The sequence below is a fragment of the Haliotis rufescens genome, unplaced genomic scaffold (assembly GCF_023055435.1).
Source record: "Haliotis rufescens isolate VD_foot unplaced genomic scaffold, xgHalRufe1.0.p SCAF_1, whole genome shotgun sequence".
Lineage (NCBI taxonomy): Eukaryota > Metazoa > Mollusca > Gastropoda > Lepetellida > Haliotidae > Haliotis > Haliotis rufescens.
In genome coordinates this window covers 42,473,548-42,501,314 of record NW_025963779.1, presented here as the reverse complement: position 1 = coordinate 42,501,314, position 27,767 = coordinate 42,473,548, and the positions used below count along the sequence as shown (strand labels likewise).

At 40.0% G+C, this 27,767-nt stretch overlaps 1 protein-coding gene across 3 annotated transcripts in view; it reads right to left on the bottom strand.

The window, feature by feature from the left end:
- The window catches only part of LOC124115359 (vacuolar protein 8-like), a 376,809-nt gene extending 353,188 nt beyond the window's left edge, over window positions 1-23,621 (bottom strand). For all 3 annotated transcript variants that reach the window (XM_046476306.2, XM_046476308.2, XM_046476307.2), the window contains exons 1-4: window positions 23,456-23,621; window positions 17,473-17,707; window positions 16,987-17,109; window positions 14,276-14,395 (exon numbers count right to left, since the gene is read on the bottom strand). In XM_046476306.2, coding sequence (XP_046332262.2) covers window positions 14,276-14,395; window positions 16,987-17,109; window positions 17,473-17,707; window positions 23,456-23,485 — 508 coding nt within the window. In that variant the 5' untranslated portion in view covers window positions 23,486-23,621. The remainder of the gene's footprint in view (window positions 1-14,275; window positions 14,396-16,986; window positions 17,110-17,472; window positions 17,708-23,455) is intronic.
- Window positions 23,622-27,767: the final 4,146 nt, after the last annotated feature.

Sequence of the window (27,767 nt, the reverse complement as noted above, 5' to 3'; positions counted from 1 at the left end):
CTTTGAAACAAAAAGTCCTTGGACTTTAGTTATCTTAATAACAAAGTTATTGGTTCAGGTTTAATAACATGACTTCCAGTTTGGGAAAACACATGGTAATCACTGTTCACTGAATCACTGTGTTACCTTTAAAAGGGAGAATATGCGATTGTGTGTGTGTCGTGCTGATATAAAAATAACATACACATGTTCAAAGAATTTATCGATAATACCTTGATTGATTGCTCATTGTTATCTAACTCAATCAATGTTTTTAAAGAACCGTGGACATCATGAAAATAGTTGTCATGTGTGCTATCTCAGCTAACAATGAGACTTGACACCTATGTGAAACACCTGAAACAAACTTACATGAACAGTTGAGACAAAAATAAAATCCAGAAACGCTATATAAACTGACGTCCAAAAGAAACTTTACCAGAGTTTGAAATCACTCTTGCTCAAAAACAACAAAACATACATGCATGAAGTAAAGTGTATTGAGAAGATCAATATATCAACATAATCAACACTGAAAATGACAATCATACTGCGACCGAGAATGACGTCAGAGCCCCCCAAAGTTTGGTGTGGTACAAAACTCGAGCTTTCAGAATCATGGACAATAGGCAGAGTACATAAACAATCGCTCACGTTCAGTAACAAGTCATTAGTAGCGTGTGTGGCCACCAAATGCCTCAATACACGCAAAAACTCTTCGACGCACAGAAAAAGTCAGTCGTCTGATGAGGTCACCTGGGATTTGACGCCATTCTTCTTGGAGGGCCAAGATCAGTTCTTGCCGGTTGGCTGGAGAGTGTGGTCGTTGTCGAACACGACAATCAATAAACTTCCCAGAGGTGTTCTATGGGGGACATGTCGGGTGAGCGTGCAGGCCACAGCAGGACGTTGACGTTATTGGCTGTGAGGAAGTTAGTGACAATTCCGGCTGTATGGGCTCTAGCGTTGTCATGCTGATAAATGACACCACGTGGCTGCTGTTGGAGAAATGGTAGGACAACTGGACGAAGAATGTTATCCATGTAACGCTGAGCTGTCAAGTTTCCGTCAACGATGACCAGTGGTGTCCTCTCCTGCCCACAGATCCCTCCCAACACCATGACACTCCCTCCACCATATGGTACGACCTCCTGTACGCAACACGCCGCCGTTCGTTCACCCCTTCGGCAGTAAACATGTTGTCTTCCATCAGCCCTAAACATACAGAATCGACTTTCGTCAGTGAAGACAACCCTCTGCCAGTCACGTCGTTGCCAACGTCAATCGCAGACGACGATGTTGCGCTGTCAATAGCTGTCCTCTGTATAGTCTAAAGGCCCTGATTCCTGGGTCTGCCTGTTCTTGGCCTGTCAGCAGTCCCCATGTCTGTCTGTAACGTTGCATCAAGTTGGTAACGGCAACATGGGAGCAACCGAAGGTTCGTGCAATATGGGCATGTGTGGCTCCCATCTGTACCATACCCAAGGCTCGTTCACGTTGTTCGACTGTGAGTCGTGGCATTTCTTTTGTGTTTTTTTATCACTGTGGATGTCTGACTTGCTGTTGCAATCGTTTTATACCCTTACCCACGCGTGCATTTGCAGTTGTCCGTGGTGCACGTGTTTTTCACTTTTTCGCGTGTTATCTCGCAAACATGTAACAGATGATTAACATTTTCTGCATACACTATTGTTGTATTTAGGTTATGTGTTTTAGATAGACTTCATTGAAATTTTTTCTTTATTTTCAGTTGGTAAAGTTTCTTTTGGACGTCAGTTATATATTATATAGTTTATATTTAGATTGTTACAAAGACACATGACATCGAACAAGTTTCTTTGTACAGCTGCAGACAAATGGGACATTGTTCCTTTATGTGGATATTTAGGGATATATTCCTCAGAGAAGGTAACTGCCCAACATTATACATATAACTTTGGTCGGTTGTAATTATGATATTTGCATTTTGTTTTCATTCCTTTGATCATGTTGATGTAGGATTGAACAGAATCGTTCTTGATCCTCTACATTTTCATTATGAAGTTAGTTCTTTGATGGGGGGCACGGTAGGCCCAGTCATCTAAGGCGCCACGATTCCCTGTGCAGGGTTGCATCCCTTGAGCATGCCAGAAACCTATGATTGTGGGTTTGAATCCCGCTTCGCCCGGATTATGTTTCTTGGTTTTGACAGCACCATACCCATGCTCGTGGGTTTCACCAAAGTGGTAAATGTCTGAGACCTGCATCACTTCGGGATTTCCTCCCACATAAAGCTGACATGCAGTGACATAATCTGGAATACTGAAGCGGTGTTAAACCCAACTCACTCACTCACTCACTAGTTCTTCAATGTGAGATAGACAACACTAAGTCAATGTTTAAACACTCCTTTTCGTTTGTAGGCATGTACATGTTACAGTATGTGTAAAATTTGATTCATTCAGGCAATTTATATCATGTCCAAATATTTCAGTCATTTTACTGAAATTGACTGAAAAATTTGTCCATTTATTTAACAGATTGACTAAAAATTAGACATTCAAAAGAGCTTAAAAACATCACAATAAACATTAATGCTTGGATCAGAAGGTAAATATATAGAAATGTACTTTGACATTCATTTTCTTTTAATCTTTTCAGTCACTTGGTGATGAAATTAAACACCAAATGTTTCGAATTTGTTATCATAATTAAATTTTTCAGTCAATTTGTAATATAACTGAATATTTAGGCATTTTACTAAATTGCCGTAGTAAATATTTTAGTCATTTTACACACTGACTGTAACATATACACATGATAAAATAAGCAATGTTCAGGTGAAATATTTAGTTGTTATATATCAAAAAAGTGTAAACGAATAGTGGGAAGTCATACGAAAACATTCCCGTTCAATCGATGGAAAGCGCATCTACTTGGAAAGCTTGAGGATCCAGTACTTGACCCCGTGAGCTTGTTGTTGAGACATGTGGAAAACAAATCCAGGTGTTGTGTGTCCCACACCAATGCTATACAACTGAAAATGTCTGGTTGAAAAGACCATTCCATGGCACTATGTTCCCTGGTGTGATAAGCTGTCTGCCAAGATGTTAAGCTTCCCCAGGATGTGACAAGCATGCAGCCTGCATGTTTATCAAGCCTCCTAAGGCAAATAATCATGCAGTCTTGCTCATTAGTCTGATCGACTATGACTGAGCAAACCCCACTCCATATTGTGGAAGGAAGGGTGGACAGTACTTATCAGCACAACATACTGACACCATTTTCAACGGTAAGGCTTAGTAATTGCTGGAATAAGTTAAGGTCAGTATGAAGTCTTTGATAGTGATTTAGAAGTTCAGAAAACATAGGGAATCAGAGTATTCCCCATAGTTTTATATTTATCCTAACACAACAGTATGCAATATTCCTATTTGCTTAGATTATATAACAGTGGAGAACATTGTGAAAACAACAATAAGCAGAAAACATCCCCTGACCACCTCGCTCCTAGCATGTTCCTGCACCACTCATCTTTTTTATCAACGATCGCCCACAGACAAGCGCATCCAAACGTTGAGAGGATGGACAGGCGGGCAATCATGACCTGTTGTGTCAGGATAAGTATATAAATAAGGGGAATACTCTGATTCCCTATATCTTTTAACTTGTCCCTCCACAACAGTTTGCAATTATACCACGGCAGGTCAAAGGGTTGAACCAACTGGATATCCCCATATGTGATTGAGTAGTCAGGCCAGAGCATGATCTAGACTAGACTGCCATTTTGTCTTCAAACCAGGGGTGTGTTCAACTAGTCCCATAATACATCACCACCATGCCTGATTTATAGTCAGACTGGGTATGACATTACATTGCAACTGGAGCTACTCGAAAGATTGGGAACTGTAGTTACCTTCACAATAATTAGTACCCTGGTACGGAGTTAAATGTAATCATTCCGAACAAACATGCAGGCGTACTGGTAATGGCAGGAACTCCAATCCAATTCGTCAAAGGCCATGGGGAGGGGCGGCAAGTTGCCTCACAAAGACGAGAGGACCTAGCAGGTGGACTCCCTCGACATCCTCAACTGACAGATCCCAGAGGTAGAAGTCGGTTTGCCAAAAAACAACCTTGGACAATGTCTGTGACAGCGCTGTTTGTGTGAAGTGCCATTGTGGATTCCCAAATTTCATGTGGATGGGAAGCTCTAGGTGGATCCAAACCAGCATGGGCATTAGCCTGAGTAATGGTTCACCAGAGCATAGTTCAAGATAGTTCGGCGACCCTCCTCAGTGGTCGGGAGGAAAAGACGTTTACTAAGATGCCGAAAACGACAAGTGATGTCAATATAATGACATAACATACGAACTGGAAATAGGGAGATGTCCTCTGTATCACTAGTCCCAATGGTGTTAGGCAGTGGGGCGATAGTGAAAGTGAGATCCGCCTGGCAATTGATTTTTGGCAATAAAGTCCTACATTAAGCCAAGAGGTACCTCTGCACGTGGACCATGGTCAAATTTGATTTGGGTGACATCAAGAGCAGTGGCCAAGGACAGAAGAAAGGCATAAGAGGCATAAATTCCAGGTTGGAGGTTCGTAGGAATAAAACAAGGAGGCGACGTTGAACTAGTCCCAAGTCCCAGGATGGAGGTCGAAACTTTAATCGATGATCGGCCTTACAGTAACCCCGTAAGATAGCAGCGAGTTCAGGAGCAGTGGTGATATAACCTATCAGTCCGAGAAGAGTTGATTCCAATTTTTTCAGAACTGTCGACAGGAGAGTTGTGAGGAGGGACTACCTGTGATGGACATGGTAAGGAGAATGACTGCCAGTCGTGCTTGGCGCCGAAGTGGCGTCCTCTGCCCCTGTCCCGAGTGCCTGAGGAGGAGGGCTGAGTGTGACCTCTTGTTGACTTGGCCTTATATGACTGGGAAGATGCGGCCTGTGATGAAGGTTGAGCATGATGGAGGTGCATAGCCTTAGGTTGATGTGGCATCCTCCGTGTGTACTGGGTACCCAGGCGGTTAATACACACCTGTCATGCCTGAACAGTGGCTTCAGGCTGTGCAGTTGAGACAGATTTCTTGTGAACCTCCTGAAACTTGTTATTGAAGAGCTTCTCAGCAGACCAGGGTTGACGTAATAAGTAATAACAGAAGAGACGGGTGCCAACCAACCTCCTCAATATAGGCCTGGCGATGCATAAGGAGGAGGGAGGCCGTGGCGTGCATAAGGAGTGGAGCTAAGTACTCCAAGAGACGAATGATTTCATCAAGAGCTGAGGGCAATACACACATAAGTTTAACTTAAGCCTGGACGAAAGTTGCATTAAAGGGGCACTGATCTTACGCCATTCCCCGGACTGGTTGTTGCCTTTGTTATTGTTTTTTCCCCGTGAGTACCCGGATGATACACAACACAATTGAGCGGGACCAGAGACTGGGCTACCGTCTGCAAGGACAGCTAAATAAACTTGGAGGCTGGAGGCAATATTTGTTTTACTCATTTTTGAACACTGATTGGTTAACTGTGATCTATAAAGATTTCGACAAAGGGCGCATGTTAATTAATTTCTTCAGCCTAAACAAACAGACAAAAAGAACGGCGGAGCTCATCAGATGTCGTCATATTGAAATACCCCAGATGGTTATATTTTAATAATAAAAAAAAGTATACATGCAGTGAAAGCATTTTCGGATTTCAGGTTTGAAGTGAGGTGAAATGTGTGTTATGTAATATGCACGTGGCAGCCCAGCAAGAGATGAATGATCAGTTGATTTACTTTTTTTTGTAAATCAACGGATCGTTCCTAGTCATCAAAGGATTAACAGAAAATACATTGATTGATTAATCACTGTTATCTTGCACAGTGGATATGTCAAAAGTGAGTGTTTACATGTCTAGGTTTACTAAAACAAAGGGAATACACTCATATCATGGCGTGAAGTGCCGATGTAAAAACAACATACTTTGTTCAAAGGGTTAACTGATAATACGTTGATTGATTGCTCATTGTTATCTATCACTCAATGGATTTTTTAAGAACCGTGGACGTTATGAAAATAGTTGTCACGTGGGCTTTCTCAGCCGACCCTTGAGACTTGACACCTATGTGAAACACCTGAAACAATCTAAGTGATCAGTTGAGAAACGAACACGGCTTATAATATCCTGATACGATATACATCTTTTAAAATATTTGATTGTTACAGATCTATAGACAATAAGTTTCTTTGTACAGCTGCAGACAAGTGGGATATTGTTCCTTAGTGTGGATATTCACGGATACATTCCTCGAACAAGGAAGCTGCCTATAATTTATACACATGAATTTGGTAGGTTGTAATTATGGTATTGCATTTTGTTTTCCTTCATTTGCTGTAGCATTGAACCGATTCGTTCTTGTTCCTCTACGTCTTGGTTAGGAAATTCTTCAATGCGCGATAGACGTTGATTTCACAAGTCTTTTCCTTTGTAAGCGTGTATATATTACCGTCAATTTGTAAAATGTGTTTCTCTCAGGCAATTTATAAAATGTGTAAATATTTCAGTCATTTTGACTGAAAAAGCTGTCCAGATTGACCAAATTTTAAGACAATCAAAAGGGCCTAAAAACATCACAACAGATTATTATGTAGAATTAGAAGCCAAACAATATAGAAATGTACTTTTCAACGTAACATTTTCAGTCTCATGGTGATGACATTAACATCAAAATGTTTGGAATTCGTTATCATAATAATACAGATGGAAATGTTTTTCAGTCACTTTGTAAAATAACTGAATATTGAGGCGTTTAACAAATTTTAAAATGTTACACATTTTGACAGTAAAAAAATATACACTATATAAAAAAAAGCAATGCTCAGGTGAAACATTTACTTTGTGTTGCAAGTTAAAATAGTGTAAACGAAAATCGCAAAATTACCAAGCAAGTGACTTATCAAAACTTCGTCACCATAACCGATGCTTCCCACAAATATACCTACAGTTCCTTATTAACTCGAAAACTGTATTTCATTTTGTTGATCAATGTGACCATACGCCCTTATTACTACCCATAAAAGTAACTAATGCGCTTACGAATGGCGCAGCAGAGGTCGCGAACTAGTCTAGATTTCTGCTATACATCCGGGTACTCACGGGAAAAAACAATAACAAAGGCAACAACCAGTCCCGGGGAATTGCTTTAGATCAGTGCCCCTGTAAGCGACAATGGTAGGAGCGACAAACAAATGTCAGAATCCACGGATATAAGGAACATCAAGGGGAGGCGCAAAAATTGGAAATGAAATCACATGCAATTTAAAGCAGGACGATGTGATGGCGGTTTGGGGAAGCAAACCCTTAAGGGCAACTTTATGCAGGCCTACTGCAACAGCGCAGGAATACCATCAACCAAATGATGAACAGAGACTGTGTAAGATGGCGTGGTACTCTTTGGTTTGAAAGAGCATTTTGCAGAAGGGAGTGGGACAGGCTCCTCGAGTTTCAGGACATCCATGATCCACAGGATCTGATCCTTTTGAGGCTTAGAGTGGCAGTTGCTCAGCCTCAGAGGTAGCAACACCAGGTGCCAAAAAACAGGTGGAGGACCTCGGCGAAGAACACATAAACTTGGAGACGACGAACGGGATCTGCCGAGGAGGAGAGCCCGAGGCACAAGCAACCCTAGACGCCTGATCAGGCGTGACGGCCGATGACCTAAGGAAGGGGATACCCCCAGGAGACAAGAGTGGTAGTTCCGAACTGACGTCCATGTCAATATGAGCATCCTAAGAAGATGTGGGAACAGGCAGTGCCCGAGGAGGCAAAGGTGGCGCCTGAAAAGGCAATGGTGGCAGAAGAGCTTGCACTTGCTGTCAGAAAAATGAAATAGGCCAGGTGGAGGGCACCTGGAATGGCTGTGGATAAGTAGGGTGATAACCTTACATCCAAGGCTGATAACCCTGTAGCTGCATCTGTGTATACGGTGTCGGATGAGGCATATGGAGAAATGGACACAATGGGATGCAAGGCAATATCATGAGCACAGCCATGAATCACAGCCATTTGCTTTAAAACGTGGGAGGTATAAAAACACAAGACACGGAAACCAAAAGATAGCCTTAAGGTGCCAAGTTTTATGTTAACAATGGCAGGGAAAGAAATATGTGCAGAAGGTAAATAGCTGTTTATTTGATATATTTATTGATAAGGGACCTGTAGATAAATGTACATACGGAGATATTCGATTCAAATCAAAATGATAAACAAATCCAATTGTAAATGAGGAGTGGAAGCAAACACGTGTGTTCACAACTAGTGATGAAGGGAAAAATGATGATGAGTACTACAGGAACATGTTGGGAGTGAGGTGGTTGGAGGTTGTGTTCTGGAGATTATTGTTTTCACAATGTTCTACACTGTCATATAATGAAAGCAAAGAATATTGCACACTGTTGAGGAGGGATAAGAGAATATTATGAGTACATGACACTTTTTATGGATAGCAACTTCTTTGATTCTTTGTCATGCATAGAAGGTCATAATTTAAAAAAGGTTGACCATATACATGTTGGGCCCCACTATTAACTGCACATACAGCCACTTTAACCATTATTGTAAACCTATAGAAAGTGTGTTCTGTGTTGTGATTGGCTAATTTGGGTCCCGTGACCAAATGTCAAAGGGTGAAAATATGATTTGCATTCCCTGAAGCAAGCGACCGAATCACTGTGTAGGAATACATAATTACTCAGCATTTTTTGCATACTAACAATGGACGCAAATTGAATTACAAAATTAACATTCATAACAAATATTTTGATTTTCTCTATTCATGGGAATTATTGGGATTTTAAATTTTTAATTAAAAAAAATAATAATGAAATAATTACCAAAATCACAATCACCATAGCGACTAACGCGCTCCTGGCGAATCCTCAGATATCACTGTTCTGTATATCAAACGGCATAAACAAATTCCAAGACCAAGCCAATTCTTCAAGAAATGTGTGCATATAATTTAACGAAAAATAATATCAATTTTGGTTAAGTTATATCGTCAGTTTTAGTTATAAAATAAAATGAAACGGCTATTCATGGACACTATTCATATGAACTTATAATATTGACTATTACACTCCCTAAAAATACATACAAGATGAAATTTAAATGAAATGTCACATGTACACTTGTTCAAATTAAAGAAATATCGTATACGACACTATAAACTTATCAACTTCATATGTGAACATTGTTCAAACAAACAGGAGATTATCAAACGTTCATATATGTTGTGGCCTATATCTACGTATGATATCACATTGAACATTGATTAATATCCAAAAATAAATTAATTGTGTGAAAAAAATGTACGAAAGATATGCAAGATCTACATCATGAAACAGTAAAAAGCAGTTAACAATGATCATGTGTACTTTCATTCAAGGACCTTCACCTCAGAGAAATTACCAAATATGTACAACAAATATGTTGAAGTTTGACATCACTACCGGTGACCGAATTTTACAAAATGGCGTGTTGACTGTCAACAGTGCGCGGGATTTTACGAGGGGACTTTCGTTGATTCAGGGTTCGTATATACATAAATGTGACATGTAAGTAATCAGAAACATTCTGACAATCTGTGTACTGTTTTTTGTTGTTGTTGTCAGTCATGGCGTCACACAGGACGGGAACTTCGACAAGTTCTGTTGAAAATATCAAATTATTGCAATGTATATATGTTTAATTCCCTAATTCTTCCTACTATTCTTTCTTACCGTGTATATTCTGAAAATGCAGATCTCGAGCCAATGTACTCAACGAATAGACGAATGGCTTTGTTTACATTTCCAACAAGTGCAGTTATTTCAGTGTTCGTTTTCACACCTCATTTATTTTGCTTCATTACATCTAGACAATTTGTATTGGTGACAAAGACCATTTGGCATTTGATTCTAAAATGTATGAGGAATTCAAGGATGTAGGTATCGCAGCTGAAATATACGTGATGGTATTTGCGTCTCATTACCGTTGTACGTTAATTACTAAAATCACAATTACCATAGCAGCGACAGAACGTTTGATGTTGACGCCTCACAACAGAGTAAGTATGAGGTGTTAAAGAGTGCGCATGTTTTTTTTCTAAATATAACAATAGATTTACAATATCGATAAATACTATGTGTGCGTCTATTTCCGGGATTTTATCGAGTATTTGCATCTTGGAAATTCATCTCGAGACCCGAAAGCGTTAGCTTGAGGGGCTCGAAAGAAAATTTCCAAGATGCAAATCCTCTATAAAATCCCGGAAATAGACACACACATAGTATTTATCTTCTAAACAATGACACAAGCTTGACAACGGCACCTCATTCATGACACACGATAGTTGAAACAGGCTTGTGGGATGTCATTCAAGATCTGGATAAAGGCCTGTCACAGCTGGACCAATGTCACTGGTTGTTTTGGAAGTCAGTGCGTGATGTTGTCATTGGTAGAAAGCACAAAGAGGAAACAGAATTGGAATAAACCTATTCTGTCCCAGCAAGCTGTCATCCAAAGTCTGGCTGCCTTACATGAAAAGTTTGTAGTTGTTCCCACTAACAAAGCCTCAAATAACATAACCATTGTATGTAAGCATCACTACATTAATTGTTTGATCCAAGAACTTGGCATAAATGACATTTCAAATAAAGCCACATATAAGGCCAGTATGCTAAATGAGGAAGAAATCTGCCAAAACGATAAATCAGTACTGTCAACTTTAGACTTGACTCTAAAACCTGAAGACAGGTCCATCCTCTTTTGTACTGGATTCCAAAGCTCCATAAAAATCCGTACAAAGAGAAACACATTGCTGGGTAAATCAAATGTACCACCAAATCCCTATCTCAAAGACTAACCATAATCCTTAATACAATCAAGGATGGACTTTCTTCATATTCACAGAAAATATTTGAGACAAGTGGAATTAATACCATGTGGATTCTCAAAAACTCAAAGGATTTGCTTGATTTTTTGCAATCACAGAAATTAACCAAGTTCAATTCTGTCAAAACATTTGATTTTTCAACTTTGTACACCACAAAAGAACATGATAAATTTAAGGCAAAACTTCATTCCTTAATCCATGGGGCTTTTGTTACAAAACATGGTGAACACAGAAACAGTTATGAATCTATATTCAGAGGTTCAGGACAATTTATGAAAAATGAAAGCAAATGCCATCTGAAGTTTACTGAGAAAACAATATGTGAAATGCTGCAATTCCTCATTGCTAACATCTATGTAAAATTTGGGCGCAAGATATTTAGGCAAGGAGTAGGCATCATCATGGGCACCAATTGTGCTCCCCCCCTTCTTGCGGATCTGTTGCTTTATGCATTTGAATCGGAATTTCTGCCTGTATTGGACAAGTCTAAACAAGATAATTTGGCCAAGAAGTTGAACTTCAGCTTCAGTATATTGATGATCTGATATAAACTGACGGGCAAAAGAAACTATACCAACATTGATTTGGTGTTGACAACATTATCAAATATATCACAAAAATAGTGTTGCGAGTTGGAAAGAAAATTTATCTGACAATGTTCTGATTCAAATTCCACAAAGGTGGCATTTACAGGAACTTCAATATCAGGTAAGGAATGACACAGGGGGTAAATGTCAATTTGCAAAATAAACAAATCATCTGAACGAAAACAGAAAACGCATTTTTTTGACAAATGCATTACTGTCAGTATCTTGTATGGCCTCCATTGCTCTGAATACAGGCTTGGACACGTCGCCGCACGGAGTTTACAAGATCCCTGATGACGTCATTGGGGATGGCTCGCCATTCTTCCAACAGTGCCTGAATCAACGTTTGATGACTTGGCGGAGGGGGATTTCTTTCCCTTATTTGTCTGTCCAGATAGTCCCACAAGTGCTCAATGGATGTTAAGTCAGGCGACCTTACTGGCAATTGCAAAAGGTCGATGTAGACTTGAGCATTTAAATTACGGTCAAAGACAACCAGGTCTGTTGTACGGTCCCTGCAAATCCCACCCCAGACCTTGACGCTTCCACCACCGAATGTGTCTCCTGAACACAACATTGGGCTGTTCTCTCTCCTCTCCAACGATACACACGCACACGGCCGGCCATCAGCTCGATACAACTGGAACCTGCTCTCATCAGAGAATAGAATTCATTGCCAGTTCCTGTTTTGTCACCGCTGTACCATTCTTGCCCAATGGAGGCGGTTATGTCGGTCACGACGGCTTAAGTTCATCCAGCGGAAGGGCCCGTAGGCCCGAATACCGTGTTGTCGAAGACGCCTGGCAACTGTCCTTCTGCTGACCACATGAAGTAAGGCTGTGGCTGCCGATGATGTCACAGTGACGAAACGATTGCGTAGATGTAAGATGCGGAGGTACCGATCTTCATTGGCGGTTGTGACCCTGGGTCTTCCACTTCTTGGCCTGTCATCTGTACGACCTGTTTGTGTGAGTCGTGTCTGCAGCCTCGTTATCGTTGTTCTGGTGCAGTTGAAGATGCGAGCAACATGGGCATGGCGTGCTCCCAACTGCAACATCCCAATTGCTCTCTCTCGCTCTTGTGCGGTCAGTCTCGGCATGTCAGCTGTTGTGGTCGGTACAATTGTGGTGTAAAACATACAGATTGGCGGATTTTATACCGTTCCGAGCCATTTTGTCGTGATGAACGTGCATCCCATTTTGAATGAAAAAAGCTTGATAAAGTCTATATTCGGGAAGCAGCAGGATTTTTAAAACTCAGTAATGATGAAGCTGCGTTCATGCGATTTTGTTTGTCAATGAAAACTCCAGTTCAGTGCTGATGTGATATTTATTAAATAAACAATTCTTTGGTATAGTTTCTTTTGCCCGTCAGTTTAGTTCAATAACCATCAAATAGCCAATTCCTTTCCACTGATTTACCCACCTGGACTAGAAATAAAGGAGACCAGTGAGACCGCCTCATTTGTTTCATATTTAGATCTTTGCATAAAGATTCAGAGTTACAAAACACTCTCCACAAGACTGTATGACAAGAGGGATGACTTCAACTTTCCAATGGTCAACTTTCCCTTCATGTCAAGCAATATTCAAGCAGCTACAGCCTTTTGTGTTTATGTTTCACAACTTTTGAGATACACATCGAGTATGCTCTTTCTACCAAGATTTCAAAGAGCGTCATACGACTCTTGCTCAGAAGTTGTTTGATCAAGGTTACAAAATTCAAGGCCTCAGTGAAGCTTTCAAAATGTTTTATGGTAGACAAGTGGAGGACATTTCCAAATTTGATGCATCACTGACAAAAAATGATGTGCGAATTCCCAATTTGGACTTGTACCATATGTTCCTGTGTTTTTTCAGGTGAACAATTGACTTGCCTTCACATGTGTTTGTGATGGGTGCCGCCGGTGGGGCTGGATACACTCACCTTTTCACGAAATCTGGTATCATTGCTATTTGATAGTGATTCATAAACACATGCTCATGACACAGTCGGAATTGTACAGTGCTTGATATGGAAAGGGTTTTGTCGCTATATTTGTATTCATTTCATCCTACACATGGCCAAGGGAGTGTGGGGATGTTCTGTTGTCCAATGAAGTCTGTGACAACAAGTGCAACATGATTGAGTCTGAAGGAACTTGAGCACATGTGGATGGTTAACTTCGTCACAGTACCAAACACCGGTCAAACTGCCACTGATGACCTGAACTTACTTGTGAGGAGGACCAACCTGCGGTTCTATAACCTGAACCTCAGATGTTGTCTTGACCATGACAAGCATGTGGTTCGATGACCCGATAGCAAAATTGGACACACAGCTGGACATCTTGGTCAGGTGCTCTTGTAATCAGTTCCTCACAGTCCTTGCACTAATCATACATAAGTCAAGGATGCTGCGAGCTGTGAAAGTAAACCAATTATGCAGATGACCTAGATGGATACGATTATTTATCCAGATGGATTATTTTGAATCAGCGTTACTCGTGGACGTCCTGTACAGCCCCTGGTGTTGCCCGTTTGTTGGTACCTACCCCTAACACACCGTATACTGACTCTTAGCCGACTGGTCCTTGTTTAAATCCCCTTAGTGTCGAGCTCTAGGCAGGGTAACAGTACCATCTTTAACATCTTTTGGTATGATGCAGCTAGGATTTGAACCCCAGACCTTCCGCTCCCAAGGCAGATGCTCTATTCGCTATACCACGGAGGCGGTACTGTAGATATACAGTGGGAAAGGGGGAGTGCAGAAGACGGACATTTGGAAAAAGAAAAGGCAGTTGACAGACAAAATACTCACCATATGGCACTACTAAAAACTTGCTGACAGTATGACTTGCCACTCTCTGTACTTGTACATCAGCTGAATGGAGCAGCTGGACAAGAGGGACAGCCATTTCTGTTGTGAGTGGTCCGCACACTGAAGATTGACATTAAGAACAAATGTTGGAAGATATTCTATACCTTGGAGAATACATTTCTCAAAGATGTATTTCGTGTAACATCTCAACAAATGATGTTTATGTAATGTACTCTGTTAAGCACTCCAGAGGATCGACGAGTTTGCAAAAACACATGCCTAATAAAGTACAACTATTAAATAATCTAATACATCTAGCAACCTTTATAAGAAAGCTATTTGCAGTTTTGGTTTCATAAATTTCTGATATTTCAGGAAAACACATGCCCAATGATCCATTGCTTCAAAACAGAAAGTCCCATGCCTTCAGCTTTTCATAGCTACCTAAGATAGTTATTTGCATATCCAGCCTAGTACTTTCATCTTTGGTTGGAGAAGCCAATTTCTAATGCAGTAGGTCTTGAGAAAGTCTCTACATATCTCAATAAGAAAGTGAATTACCGGTATATGCACTTCCAGTGTAACAACATTAGTTTTGGTTTCGGTACCCGCATTTACATTTAGTCAGTGGAACTTGGTACATGTAATCTTTCGTAGGGCCACATCCTGAATAGCTTCTGATACCTTCCTATAAGGTCTAGGACGCGGTGAAGGGGATTCTTAAAGTATGTTACCATTTCCAGCAGATGCTTTTTAAGCCTTATCCATGTATAGTGTCACAGGATGTTGACACTTATGTATGAAAAGTGGTGATATTCTTTTGATGAGAGTAGTAGGTCACTTTGACCTATTTCCAAGACACAATATTTGTCATATTCTTTTAGATTACATTAAATTTCACCAAGATATATTAAATAATATACTGTAAGGTCAACTCAAGGCTTTGACAATGCAAAAACAACTCAATTATCAAAAGTCAAATTAATACTACCTCTATTACATTATTGCTATAAATACTGTACTTTTGGAGGTGGGAGGGGGTACTTCTGATGTAATAGAGGTAGTATTCTCTGAATTATTAACAATGATAACTATAACTTTGATAGCTTTGATAATTCCTACGAATCCTCAACCTTTATTACATCATTGCAGGTGGCTTTTGCCTCTAGTACACACCCTGTATAGTTGACAGTAAATCCTGTAAAATCATGCAGTGGAATAATCAGTCAGAGTGTGATAGCTTCCCTTGAATTACCATTATATTGCTGATATTCTTATTAATGATTTTTCCATGAACCTTTCTAAGACATCATTTGCTTATTAATTTTGGGTTTGGTGTCACTTCTTGTCTTTCTCTTTCCGGTTTTGATGTCACTTTCAGTTTAATCTCGTCATTTCCTCCCTTTGACATCACCGGTTTCTTTTTAATGGCATTGACGATATCGGTGTTCTTACCTTCTGTAGCTGCTGGTGAAAATCCCCTACCCCTTCATTTCATGGAAGAGAGGAAAACTATTACCTGACAATGTACCTGTTGAGTTGCAACAACAGGACCTAGGGAGTATATGCTCTGAAGGTCTGGCTGTATGTCTTTCAAATATAAGCTAATAAAGGTGTTGTGTGAGCCCAATTAACATCCTGCAACAACCAGTTGTTCAGAAACCAAAGTCCATGACACCAGGGCTTTAATTTCATGCACACAAGACAAGCCTGGAATAGTAGTAAAATCCAGTCCACGATCGTGGCCTTAGTGATGTCCTTGTCGGAATGGATTTACATGAGATGGTAGGTCTTTTCCAACGATGCCATGAAGATCTGGGGTAGAATAGGTCTTCAGCAACCCATGCTTGCCGTAAAAGGCGACTATGCTTGTCGTAAGAGGCGACTAACAGGATCAGGTGGTCAGGCTGACTTGGTTGATGCATGTCATCATATCCCAATATGCTCATTATATCAATTACTGGATTGTCTGGTCCAGACTTGATTACTTACAGACCGCCGTCATATAGCTGGAATATTGCTGAGTGCGAACCAACAAACAAACAAACAACGATGTCGATGAGGATCTGTAGAGATTCGAGTAGTCCAAGGCATGAAGTTCAGAGACTCCAGCTGCTGTAGCCATGGCTAATCAAACGGCAACTTTCTTTGATGTTTGCAGCAATGTAGTATTTAGGAGGAGTTCAAATGGTTCAGCTAGGAGAGCAGATAGTACTACTGAAGAATTCCATTTCGGGATTATCCTACGAATGCAAACATCTTCATGCTGGAGGTTCTACAGTTGAATTGTATAAACAGCCCTTTTAATACACATCTAATGTTGAGTTTTAACTGGTTAAAAGTCACAATTGTTTTCACATGAAAATTCCATGACATGAATCGATCCTGGAACCTCATATATCATGTTTAGTATTGTAACACACTGTGCCACCCAGGCAGGTGATGAAAGGGCGTTTAAGTGTTAATATAATTTCAGCTGTATGCATGCTGCAAGTGGTCTTTCTCACGCCCACTGTTATCAAATCTTTTTTTTAAACGTGACTACTGTGTTGATTCACTAAAAGGTATCCCAATGTTTTCTTCTTCTTTCTTGTATTTCCTGCATTCAAATGTTTCAAAAGCTAGTTAAACACTTCTCCTCAGCTGCTGGAGGTTGAAAATTTTAAACCAAACCCTCAGAGAAACTATAACTTAATAAGAAAACAACTTACTCTTCTCACTGAACTCTGCAAAGCACAGGGCTGCTGATCGTTGTAAATCATTGTTGTCAGAATATGTTAGAATGCAGAGGGCTCGCAGATGCTGAGGGGACACCACCGCATCATTGCAGTTCTCTGAAACACAAACTTCTTCAAGTCCATTCAATGTGGCTGATTCATCTGGAAATCAGTCCTTCACTAGTCCCGATCTTGTGGGAACACTGCATGACTGACTATCTGACTAAACCAATTAAGTCACTATGAAATTATTCTAGAGCAGTGCCTTGATCTGTGACTTTTATGTCACATTAACCTGACTGTGGGACATATTATACATCCATCCATTATTAGTTGTCAAAGATGACGTGGTCCTGTAGACTGAAAGTTTTGAGGATGCATGGACACACCAGTAACAGGCTAGGAAAAGACTTTTTGTGTGTCAATGATGATAGCCTACATGTGATGTATGTCCCTAGCCTCTATGTGTTCACAACATACCTGTTTCCAAATATGTAAGCAGATTTTCAACAGCTATTCTTTCATCGTCTAACAGCAGTGTTCCATATTCTTCACCATTTATTCCATTTGAAGATCTGTGTGGTGCCACACAACCACACGTCACCACACAGATGCAATAATTGAGAATCTTCTTCAACAGGGCTATAAGCTCATCAAAAGCACTTGGTTTTGGTCGTTCAATGCAGATCTCAAACTCATGTATCACCTCTGTATGCTGTGTATATGAAAAACAACAAGTTTGTAATCATCTCCACTGCTCATACCTTGGAATGAAAATGCAAGAGTAGCTGAAAAGGTAATACTGTGATAAAATGTAAAGATTTAGATGTTTCCATTACTGTTCCAAACACTTGAGGTATTTGCAAGTACTAATAAAAACAGCAGCCCTACACCGCCATTTCCTCAAAGCTTCTAAAGTTTTAAGGGACCATCATGCCATCATTTAGCTGGAATTTTGCTGAGTTTGGCATTCAACAACATACAAACAAAACACAAAACGAACAGCTCAAAATCATTACTTCCAGATCTTGACCTTAATCCAGACAATTTCTCGAGATCTAATATTTTATCCAAGTGCAAGTAAAAGTGCAACAGTAACTGGCAATGGATACAACCCCATTTCACAATAGTGAGTGAGTGAGTGAGTATGGTTTTACATCGCTTTTAGCAATATTCCAGCAATATCACGGCGGGGGACACCAGAAATGGGCCCGTTTCACAATAATCTCAAAGATGACCTTTACCTTAGACATGGCACCAACAATTCCTGTGGTTTGATATAAACGGATGCATTCAAATATAGTCGGGCGTGCTTTATGGAATGTCCAGCCACTGGGCTGCTAGCTAAAACATGAGGCAGTTCTGGATGGTTGTGATGGTTTTATTCTGTAGTCAGATGATGGGATGGAAGCTAGAAACAAGAGATCTCCCTCTATAAGTGTTGATGCAGAGTTTTAATACTTAATACAATGTAAGCCAAAAGGAAATCTTTATAATGTATATGGGGTAGCACACAGTTGTAGTACAGGTGCTCAATAAATGAAACTAAAATGTCTGGACTGACAAATATTTAGATAGAATAAATTAAATAATATTGTAATTGTATATATTTTATTTTAATGAAAAGCTGTGACACCCTTTCTGTAAGTATATTTGTTTCTAGAACAGGATGGAAAAAGAATATTGAAATGTTTCTCACCTGGAAACAAGAGACCTCCCTCCATAAAGTGTTCATGCAGAATGCATGAGGAGGGCAGGTGAGAAAGGAAGTTTAAAGAAGTGGACCAAAGGGCCAATCAGGAGACAGGTAGCATGTGGCAGGTGTCAAAGAAAGTCAAGATGCTAAACAGTGATGTGAAGTTGGTGGAAGTATCCAAAAATAGACAAGTCCTTGTAAAGCTAGAGAAATCAAAGAGGTTGCAAAGGGTAGGAAGTTGTTAGTTGGCTGACTTTACACTGCAAACAAAGGACAACATATAATGCATGTGTTTGTAAAGGGTGCCAGGATATGCTCACTTTTTCGTGAACACCTCGTATCATCACTTTCTGCTAGTGATTCATAAACACATGTCAGAGTCTTACAATCGACTCTGGTTTGGGCAGAGATTTCTTATTGTGAATATGGAATGGGTTTTGTTGCTTTTATTTAAATGGAGTCTCATCTGTGAGTTCTATTTGATGGGTGACCAAGTCACTTAGTCCCATCTCCATATCCGACTTGCTAAACACATTGTCAAACTCATTCAGTAGAGAGCACATTTGAGTTATTTCATCCGGGGAGTGATTATCACCCAGAGGGTGCGGATCAAATAACTCTTTTGGTCGTTTGGTAGGTGGACAGCCAGTGTTGCTGACATCCTCAGGGGATAAGCTGTCCAATACAAAAGCTTGCTCCAATTGATAAAGCAAAGTACTGTCTTGGCTGGAATTGTAACATCCTTGGTGGACAGGTTAGTGACCTCAACCTTGACCCATGTTAATGAGTGGCTTCACTGAAACCCAACCACACCAGTAACAAGGGTATGTGAACCAGAAAGAATGGACTGTGTGGCACAAAAATCCATACCAATCTGTGGAGCACTGGCCCTGCAAATGCCAGTAATAATCTGGTTGCAAGAAGGGGGTATGGTGATAGATTTAGTTGTTGATTTAGTTTTCAGTTTGGTTCAGGTCATTCCGACCGCCTCAGTGGTCTTGAGGTAGAGCGTCCGCCCGGAGAGTGGAAGGTCCAGGGTTCGATCCCAGGCCGCATCATACCAAAAGACGTTAAAAGATGGCACTTGTTGTTACCCTGTCTGGCGCTCAGCATTAAGGGGCTAAATCAAGGACTGGTCGGCTCTGAGTCAGTATAAGGTCTAAGGAGAAGAACTCCCAGATACCTTGTCAGCAGGGTTGCTGTCACCTTAAAGAAAAGGTCAGCGGTGGGCACTACAAGAACAAGTATGGGTATCTAACAACTTGACCCATGAAGTCAGGGGGTATAGCAATAGTAGCCTCAACATACCCCAGAAAGGTTAGCTTGGCTCCCCCAGCTCCATGCACCTCTAGTAATGAGCTGATTTGGTGGAGTGGCAAGTGAGGGAGGTAGGCTCTGTAGAAGCCTTCAGAGATGGTGGTGACCTGTGAACCAGTATCTATCAAAACTATACAGACATGATCCTTAACTTGTTTGATAGGCATTACTTAGAAGTTGACGGGTGACAAGGTAGACACAAGTTGTTATCCATAATATTGTGTCTACCATGATCCTTGACCTTCACATGCACAATGTCTGGGTGCCCAACTAAATTGGAAGGCAACTTTGTGGAGAGCTTTGGTTAGAGTCCTCATTCGCTCCATCGATGGTCCTCTTACAAGTTTAAAGCAGAGCTATGCTGGTGATCTCTTTTAAGCCCTGGCCTTCCACAGAAAACGGATGATTGTTATGGAGGAGGGGGTTTATCACCAACCTGCTTTATTATAGGTTTGTTCATCTGGGCACCTGTTAAGTGAGCTTGGCCTTGACTCCTGGCAGATGGTTGGGAAAGGGAGGGTTCAGCAGACCTGAACCCATGAGATTGAACATTATCCCCCATAGACTTACAACTCTTATCAATGTCTCTAAGCCTAGCACATCCTCCATCTCCCCACCACATGGTACAGGAGTTGTAACGAGATACTGATGTGCCTCGTTAGGGATAAACAGTTCTTCTTCCTCCAAACGTACAGCAAGAAACAGTTGGCTGTACTTGAGACCAGAGTCCAAGTGATGACGAGTTGCCTGCTTCAAAGCATCCTTGGACAACCCCATCCAGAAATGGCTTCAAAGCAAGTTCATGGCAGCATTTGATGGGAACATTCCTGAGACTTTGATCTTTGATATCAAATCACGAAGTCGACAACTCCAAGCTGCAACAGACTTGTTTATATCTTGGTGAGCTGTGTGAATGCACTCCTTGAGCGTCTTGCCAGGCATCACATTGCCAATTACAATGTCCAACTGCTCTAATGCAGAATCTGTAGCAGAACCCTTGACTGCTCTCTGCATGGCATTGAATGTGGCGGTGTCAGAGTAAGCATTCTCACATCAACACCCCAAAATTTCAAGGTGCCACTGACCATATGTCACATCACCCTTTGCCCTGTCACCATTACATGTTGACAGCCGGCAACTTGGTGCATTATTCATTGGCCTGTACAAGGTGTGTGATATGGTCATGGTGGAATGTGGAGTTGCCATGAACTGGCTAGGCTGAGAAGTTGCGTGTGCCCAGGGGATGAAATGGGCATGGGGCATGTCAGTCGAATGTGTAATGACTGTTATGGGTAAGGGGTAGATGAACCCTTGGGTCAATCGTAACTAAAGAGTGACCCGTAAGGCCTAGGTAAGGAATTAGGCAATTCTATCCAAGGACTAAGATCTTGTGGTGGTATACCCTGCTGGGAAGGGTAAATATATATATTTATTAATCGTCCGTGAAGAAATCCCCCGTTTAATAACAATAAGCTGGTATTACAGTGTTTAATCCCAAAACACATGTACTGAGGGAACAAGTTTCACTTAACAAATATTGAAAACATTCAACATTCGTTGGCTAATTCAACAACATTGCTTGTACAAAATAATATGAGCTTATGCACACCCGATGACCCCAGCAAGCCTGTTGCTAGGCTGACGTCACATGGCATAGTTTCACCTGTGTGTCACAAATGATGTTATAGGGTATTGTAACTTGATTGTACACTTTGTGCTGTAGGACCCCATTCCACAAGGTGACTGTTGCACAACGACAGTCATAAGTCCATGTTAGTTAAAGTGTAGGAGTTACAATAACCTTTGCGCTACAATAGCTTTGTGAAACAGACCCCTGTATTCTAAGGGTGGGCTGTTGTATGGCATTAAATTAATGAATGTCAAGTTTTGACATGTTCGAAATATTATTCTGTTAAACTCAATTGCATTATGCTGTGAATCGTGAACTTGCTCCCTTGTAATACCAATTTTATGAAACTCGCTTTCATCAAACTGATATTACACGGGAGCTCGTTTAGTATTCTATATCAAGCAGATAAGGTAGAGTCTGCAACGACTGATGATAGTGATGAAGACTTTAATGAGATATGGTATATAATGAAAGAGATTGATATTATAGTTGGGATTATATATACACAAATACATTGTACAAATATACAATATGAAATGTGGATCACAGAGGTATAAATGTCAGCTATCTGGGCCTGAGATGGTGCATGAGATGGTTCTCGGAAATTGCATGAACTATTCAAAATGACATCAAAGGCTGGGGAGGAGTAAATTTGTCTTAGATCTTTATGATATTTTTAACATTTTTTCATGCTCCCCAATACATGTACCATTTTTCCATGACCCCCCTCCCTCTGTATAATAAATTACCAGTCCCTAAATAATGTTCAAAATTATAACTTTATTATTTGAAAAAACAAGAAATGTGTCATTTTTTCATGTCCCATCCCCTTAATCTCACCGGCCCTACAATAAATTACCAGTCCCTAATGAATAGAAGGAAAGTTTTTTGAAGAGTTGATTTGTTAATGTTAGAAATTATTATTTGGAGCATGTTATGAAATATGTTTGCCAAGTAATTTGTTCTGATAAGATGATTATTAACTGAAATATGTAAATGCTTCTGAGTGTATATCAAACATACCAATCTTCTTCTATATTTTATAGAGAAATAGTTGCATACTTATTACATATTGTATGGGAGAAATCTTCTCTGACAGTGTCTCCAAAAAGCAAGCAGTGTCTCCCTGCTGATTGTCAGAAATAACACACTTTTTCTGGCCCAGACTTGATTACTTAAAGCATGCGGTCATAATGGAGCATTTATGTGCACACATATGCAACATGCAACAGTGTACAGCATGTCCCTATTGCCTCATGAAAATATAGGTACAGTGAACTATGTTTATACGATAACTATAACGAAATGTTTGTGGTCCGTCCATTTGCTGAATATATACTGTAATTGGCTTATAACAAGAACTATGGTTATAATGAACTTACTTTAGTGGTCCCTTTGAATTTGTTATAACCTAGGTTTGCTGTATCCTGATTTGAGACAAAGTCAAAAGACACAGAGATCATCTAGTCGTATACTACCAAGTGACCATCAGAGTCAAGAAAACACCACAATTGGTAGGTGTACTTGAAGTTGCAACTTGTCTTTTCATTGAAAAACAAGCATCATTTGTGATTGTTGTGTAAATAACGACTAATTACTTCTGAAAGATCTATATGTATATAGGTTGTATGGAACAGCAATAATGTGGTCATGTATATTCAAAACAACACGACAAGCAAGCTGACGCGATGATGTGTGTTGCCCAGTCAGCTGCAGCCTGGAATTTCTCACTTTGCATCGATCATTGTCATGTTATGAAACGCGGTTTGCTGCATTGTGCTATCAGTGTGTGTTGCACCTGGATAACTTGACCAACTCACCTTGCTTCCTTTTACCTTAACCTGTTCCATGTCTCGTCAAAGTAACTAACGCATCTAATATTCCGTGGTTCTAGCAGCAATTACGTTTGACCTGTATGCTGCAGTCATGAATGCGTGTGGCGGCAGTGGTGTCAGCTGCGCTGGGTCAACACGTACACAGCCTGTATCGCCAGTTGATCACCAATAGCACAAACTGTCTGATTTCAATATGCAGCAAGGGGAGGTAAACTCAACAGATTACAATTAATCCATATATTATTCATAGAAACCGCTACAATGTACAATGGAAGACAATATTCTGCCTGGCCTTTTCTTCCAGTCATATCATAAAGCTAATATTAGGCAAAGGGTCTAAAATCTAACCAACCTGCAATGTTATTTTGTTGTTTTTTCAATCACATTAACATCTTTTGGAATTTAGCACTTACATAAAATTGACAAGGATCAATGTGTATATAAAATTGACAAGGATCAATGTGTATATAAAATCGACTAGTTCCTGATTACTAATATTTTTGGTTGGAAATGATTCCTTCCGAAATTGGTAACACTTGTGAGACATATTTAATTTTACATCCATGTCATCGGGTTGAAATGCTTCGTTAGATCGAGTTTTTGATGAATTTAAGTACATGTATTGATAAAACCTTTAATAAAACAGTAACCTTTTGACTTTTTCTAAAAGCATTTTAATTTCCTTCCATCCACAAATTGACGTTATTTTTAAAAGATTATTAAATGTTATTTTAATTTGATCACAGACCGAATCTGTTTCTTCTGTTTCCTTAAAACGCAAACAAGACATTTTTTAAAAGAGGCCATATAGTGACATACCTAAATGTCAAGGGTTGAGGTGTAGTATTTCTCAGTCCATCTTTTATTTCAGAACATAAAGGCCACATCCACTGCACAGATGAGTTCATGGCATAGAGCTCTCTTTTCGTCTTTCACAGATGATTAAAATGGTCTGTCTTATTTCTTTGGGGGCACAGTCGTCTGAGGCGCCGCAGTTCGTCCCGCGTTGCGTCCCTTGTATTGGGCACGCCAGAAACCTATCCTGATTCGCCTCGGTTATGTTTCTAGCCTTGTCTGCACGCTCGGTAGGTTTCGCCAAGATGTACACATCTGAAACCTGCATCACTTCGGGCTTTCTTCCCACATTAAGCAGACACGCCGTGATATAACTGAAATAATGTTAAAAGCGGCGTTTAACCAAACTCACTCACCCACTCTGTTTCCATTACTGTAAATGGATAGATCTAGCTGAACTGAGTTTGAATATCTCTATCAAATAAATTGAACAAATACAAATTTCGTTTCAACCAGAGGTAAGGCTGTTATAGATCATGTGTTTGTGCCACAACTAACCTTATATGATCACTTTTAATTGCGGTCTTTGGCTGTTTTAATCAACGATCGTGATTTATGCGTTCCAGAGAGGGTTCCGGATCATTCACTGTCAGAGTGGTCTGTGAAGATGAGTGTTTGTGACAGGGTAGGTAGTACAGGAAATGGTATTACAGATATTACAAGATCAGAGATATTCCAAATTACTTTCTTCTTGGTGACTGCTCTGATACCATTTTACAACATATTGCAAAGACAGAACATACACTTGACAATAGAAATGATGACAATACTGCGTATGATGAGTTTACAAAACTTATAACCACAAGCCTGGATAAACTGTGTCCAATAAACAATCAACAAATACCAAATGTAAATCTCGTCGCAAGCCCTACTGGTCACCTGAACTTCAGAGGCAATGGTATCAGGTATGCAGCCTTGAACGGGATTGGGCGACGGGCAATCGGGACAAGTCGCAAAAGAATTATGCAATATTACTCCCAAAGAAAAGCCTTTGATAGAATTTACAGAAAGTGTAAACGTGCTTACCCGTGTCATAGTTAAAAAAAACGTCATATTTTCTTCTACTTTTTATAAATAATTTTGACTTTATAGAATAAGACTAAGTAACATATTTTGTGTATATTACTCAAAAGTTTGTGTGCTAAAAGTCTATCTTAGTCGGTGTTGATATACGCCGATGTCACGAAATATATTCGCCCCCAGAAAACATCCTGTTTGGTTTAACATGAATTAGTAAAGGTTAATTAGGCATGCCCAACACGTTAATTAATGAAAGACGAGTAGTCAAAACACTGTCATTTCCTGCCCAGGACATCACACCCCTACACGCTAAGGTCGGTGAGAAACATTCTCATCAAAGAAAACACACAGTCAAGACTGTAGATACCCGTCGTCTAGCTACAAATCCTGAGATGTATTAAAGGCTGAAGAATTTTGAAATGAACTTACAAAAACTACAAAAATTAGGTCTTAAAGGTCAAATAATTAACTACATCCAAAGTTTCCTAACAAACCGCAAAATCACCGTGGGCATAGACCAAACGCTATCGGACCAATGACCCCTAGAAAATAGCACTCCCCAGGGCAGTATCCAAAGCCCCACACTCTTCAATATAATGATAAACGATCTATACGAGGGACTATACCCCAAAGTAAACACATCAAAATTCGCGGATGATGGAGCCCTCTGGATCCGCACTAAAAGCATTAAAATGTCCCAAAACTTACTACAAAAATCTCTAAATAAAATACAAAAATGGGCTGACAAATGGGGCTTATCCCTAAATTCAGAAAAAAAACCACAGGAATAGTATTTAAACACAAAAAATATGCAACCCGCCTCCCTAAACCTCCAACTAAACAACAAACCAATCAAATTTCAAAAACAAACCAAATTCTTAGGATTAATCTTCGTTGAACATCTCACCTGGGATGCTCACATTAAAAACCTAGTAACCAGATGCAGCAAAGACCTAAACACGTGAAGATGCCTAACCGGCTCCAACTGGGGGGCCTCTAAAACACCCTCCTCTCACTCTATATATCACTAATTAGATCCAAACTAGACTATGGCAGTGCCATTTACGACACCCTAAACACCTCTCTCTTTAAAAAACTAGACTCAATCCAGTATCAGGCCCTAAAACTAATCACACGAACTCAACATGGCACCTCCCCCACCTCACTCCAGGCCTTAACATGAGAAATGCCACTTAAACTACGTAGGGAACAACTTACCCTAAACTTCTGGGCCGTGTCCCAGTCAAACTCTCTAATCGAAAACTTAATAAAAAACATATTAGCCCTAGAAAGGCCCTATAGCTAGCCCGGAAAAATCAATTTCCCAAAGAATAACCAATTACCTAAATGAACACAAAATAAATAATCTTGAACAAAACAATAAATCATCCAATATCTTCACTCCAAAACTTAAAATACCAAAAATAGACACAACACTAGCCGATACACGAAATAAACAGACCGATCCTAACATCGCTAAAACCACCACACTAGCATACATACACGAAAATTGGCCAAATTGGTGTCACATATGCACAGACGGATCCTCAGATCCGATCTCAAAACACACAGGTTTCGGAGTCCACATCGCACAACCAACCAAAAACACCCAATTTTACCGACTCCCAAACAACCAATCCATATTCACGGCCGAACACATGAGCATGGCCTCAGCACTACACAATCAGCAATCTAAAAAACACCAAAACCGACTCCTAACCGACTCCCTCAGTGGACTACAAGCCCTCAAAAATAAAATAAAAAATAAAAACCGCCCCAAACTAATAAATCAAATACTCAAAAGCTCAAACAACTTAACCAAGACAGGTAAACAAATAGAGTTCATTTGGATCCCCGCCCACGTAGGAATCTTTGGAAATGAGAACGCAGGTAAAGCAGCAAAATTATCCCTTAAAGGGGCACTGATCTAACGCAATTCCCCGGGACTGGTTGTTGCCTTTGTTATTGTTTTTTCCCAGTGAATACCCGGATGTATAGCAGAAATCTAGACTAGTTCGTGACCTCTGCTGCGCCATTCGTAAGCGCATTAGTCACTTTATGGGTCGTAATAAGGGCGTTTGGTCACATTGATCAACAAAATGAAATACAGTTTTCGAGATAATAAGGAAATGTAGGTATCTTTGTGAGTATCATCGGTAATGGTGACGAAGTTTTGATAAGTCACTTGCTTGGTAATTTTGCGATTTTCGTTTACACTATTTTGACTTGCAACACAAAGTAAATATTTCACCTGAGCATATGCTATTTTTATAGTGTGTATATTTTTTTACTGTCAAATGTGTAACAAATTTATTAAACGTCTAAATATTCAGTTATTTTACAAAGTGACGGAAAGACATTTCCATCTGTATTATTATGACAACGAATTCCAAACATTTTGATGTTTAATGTCATCACCAAG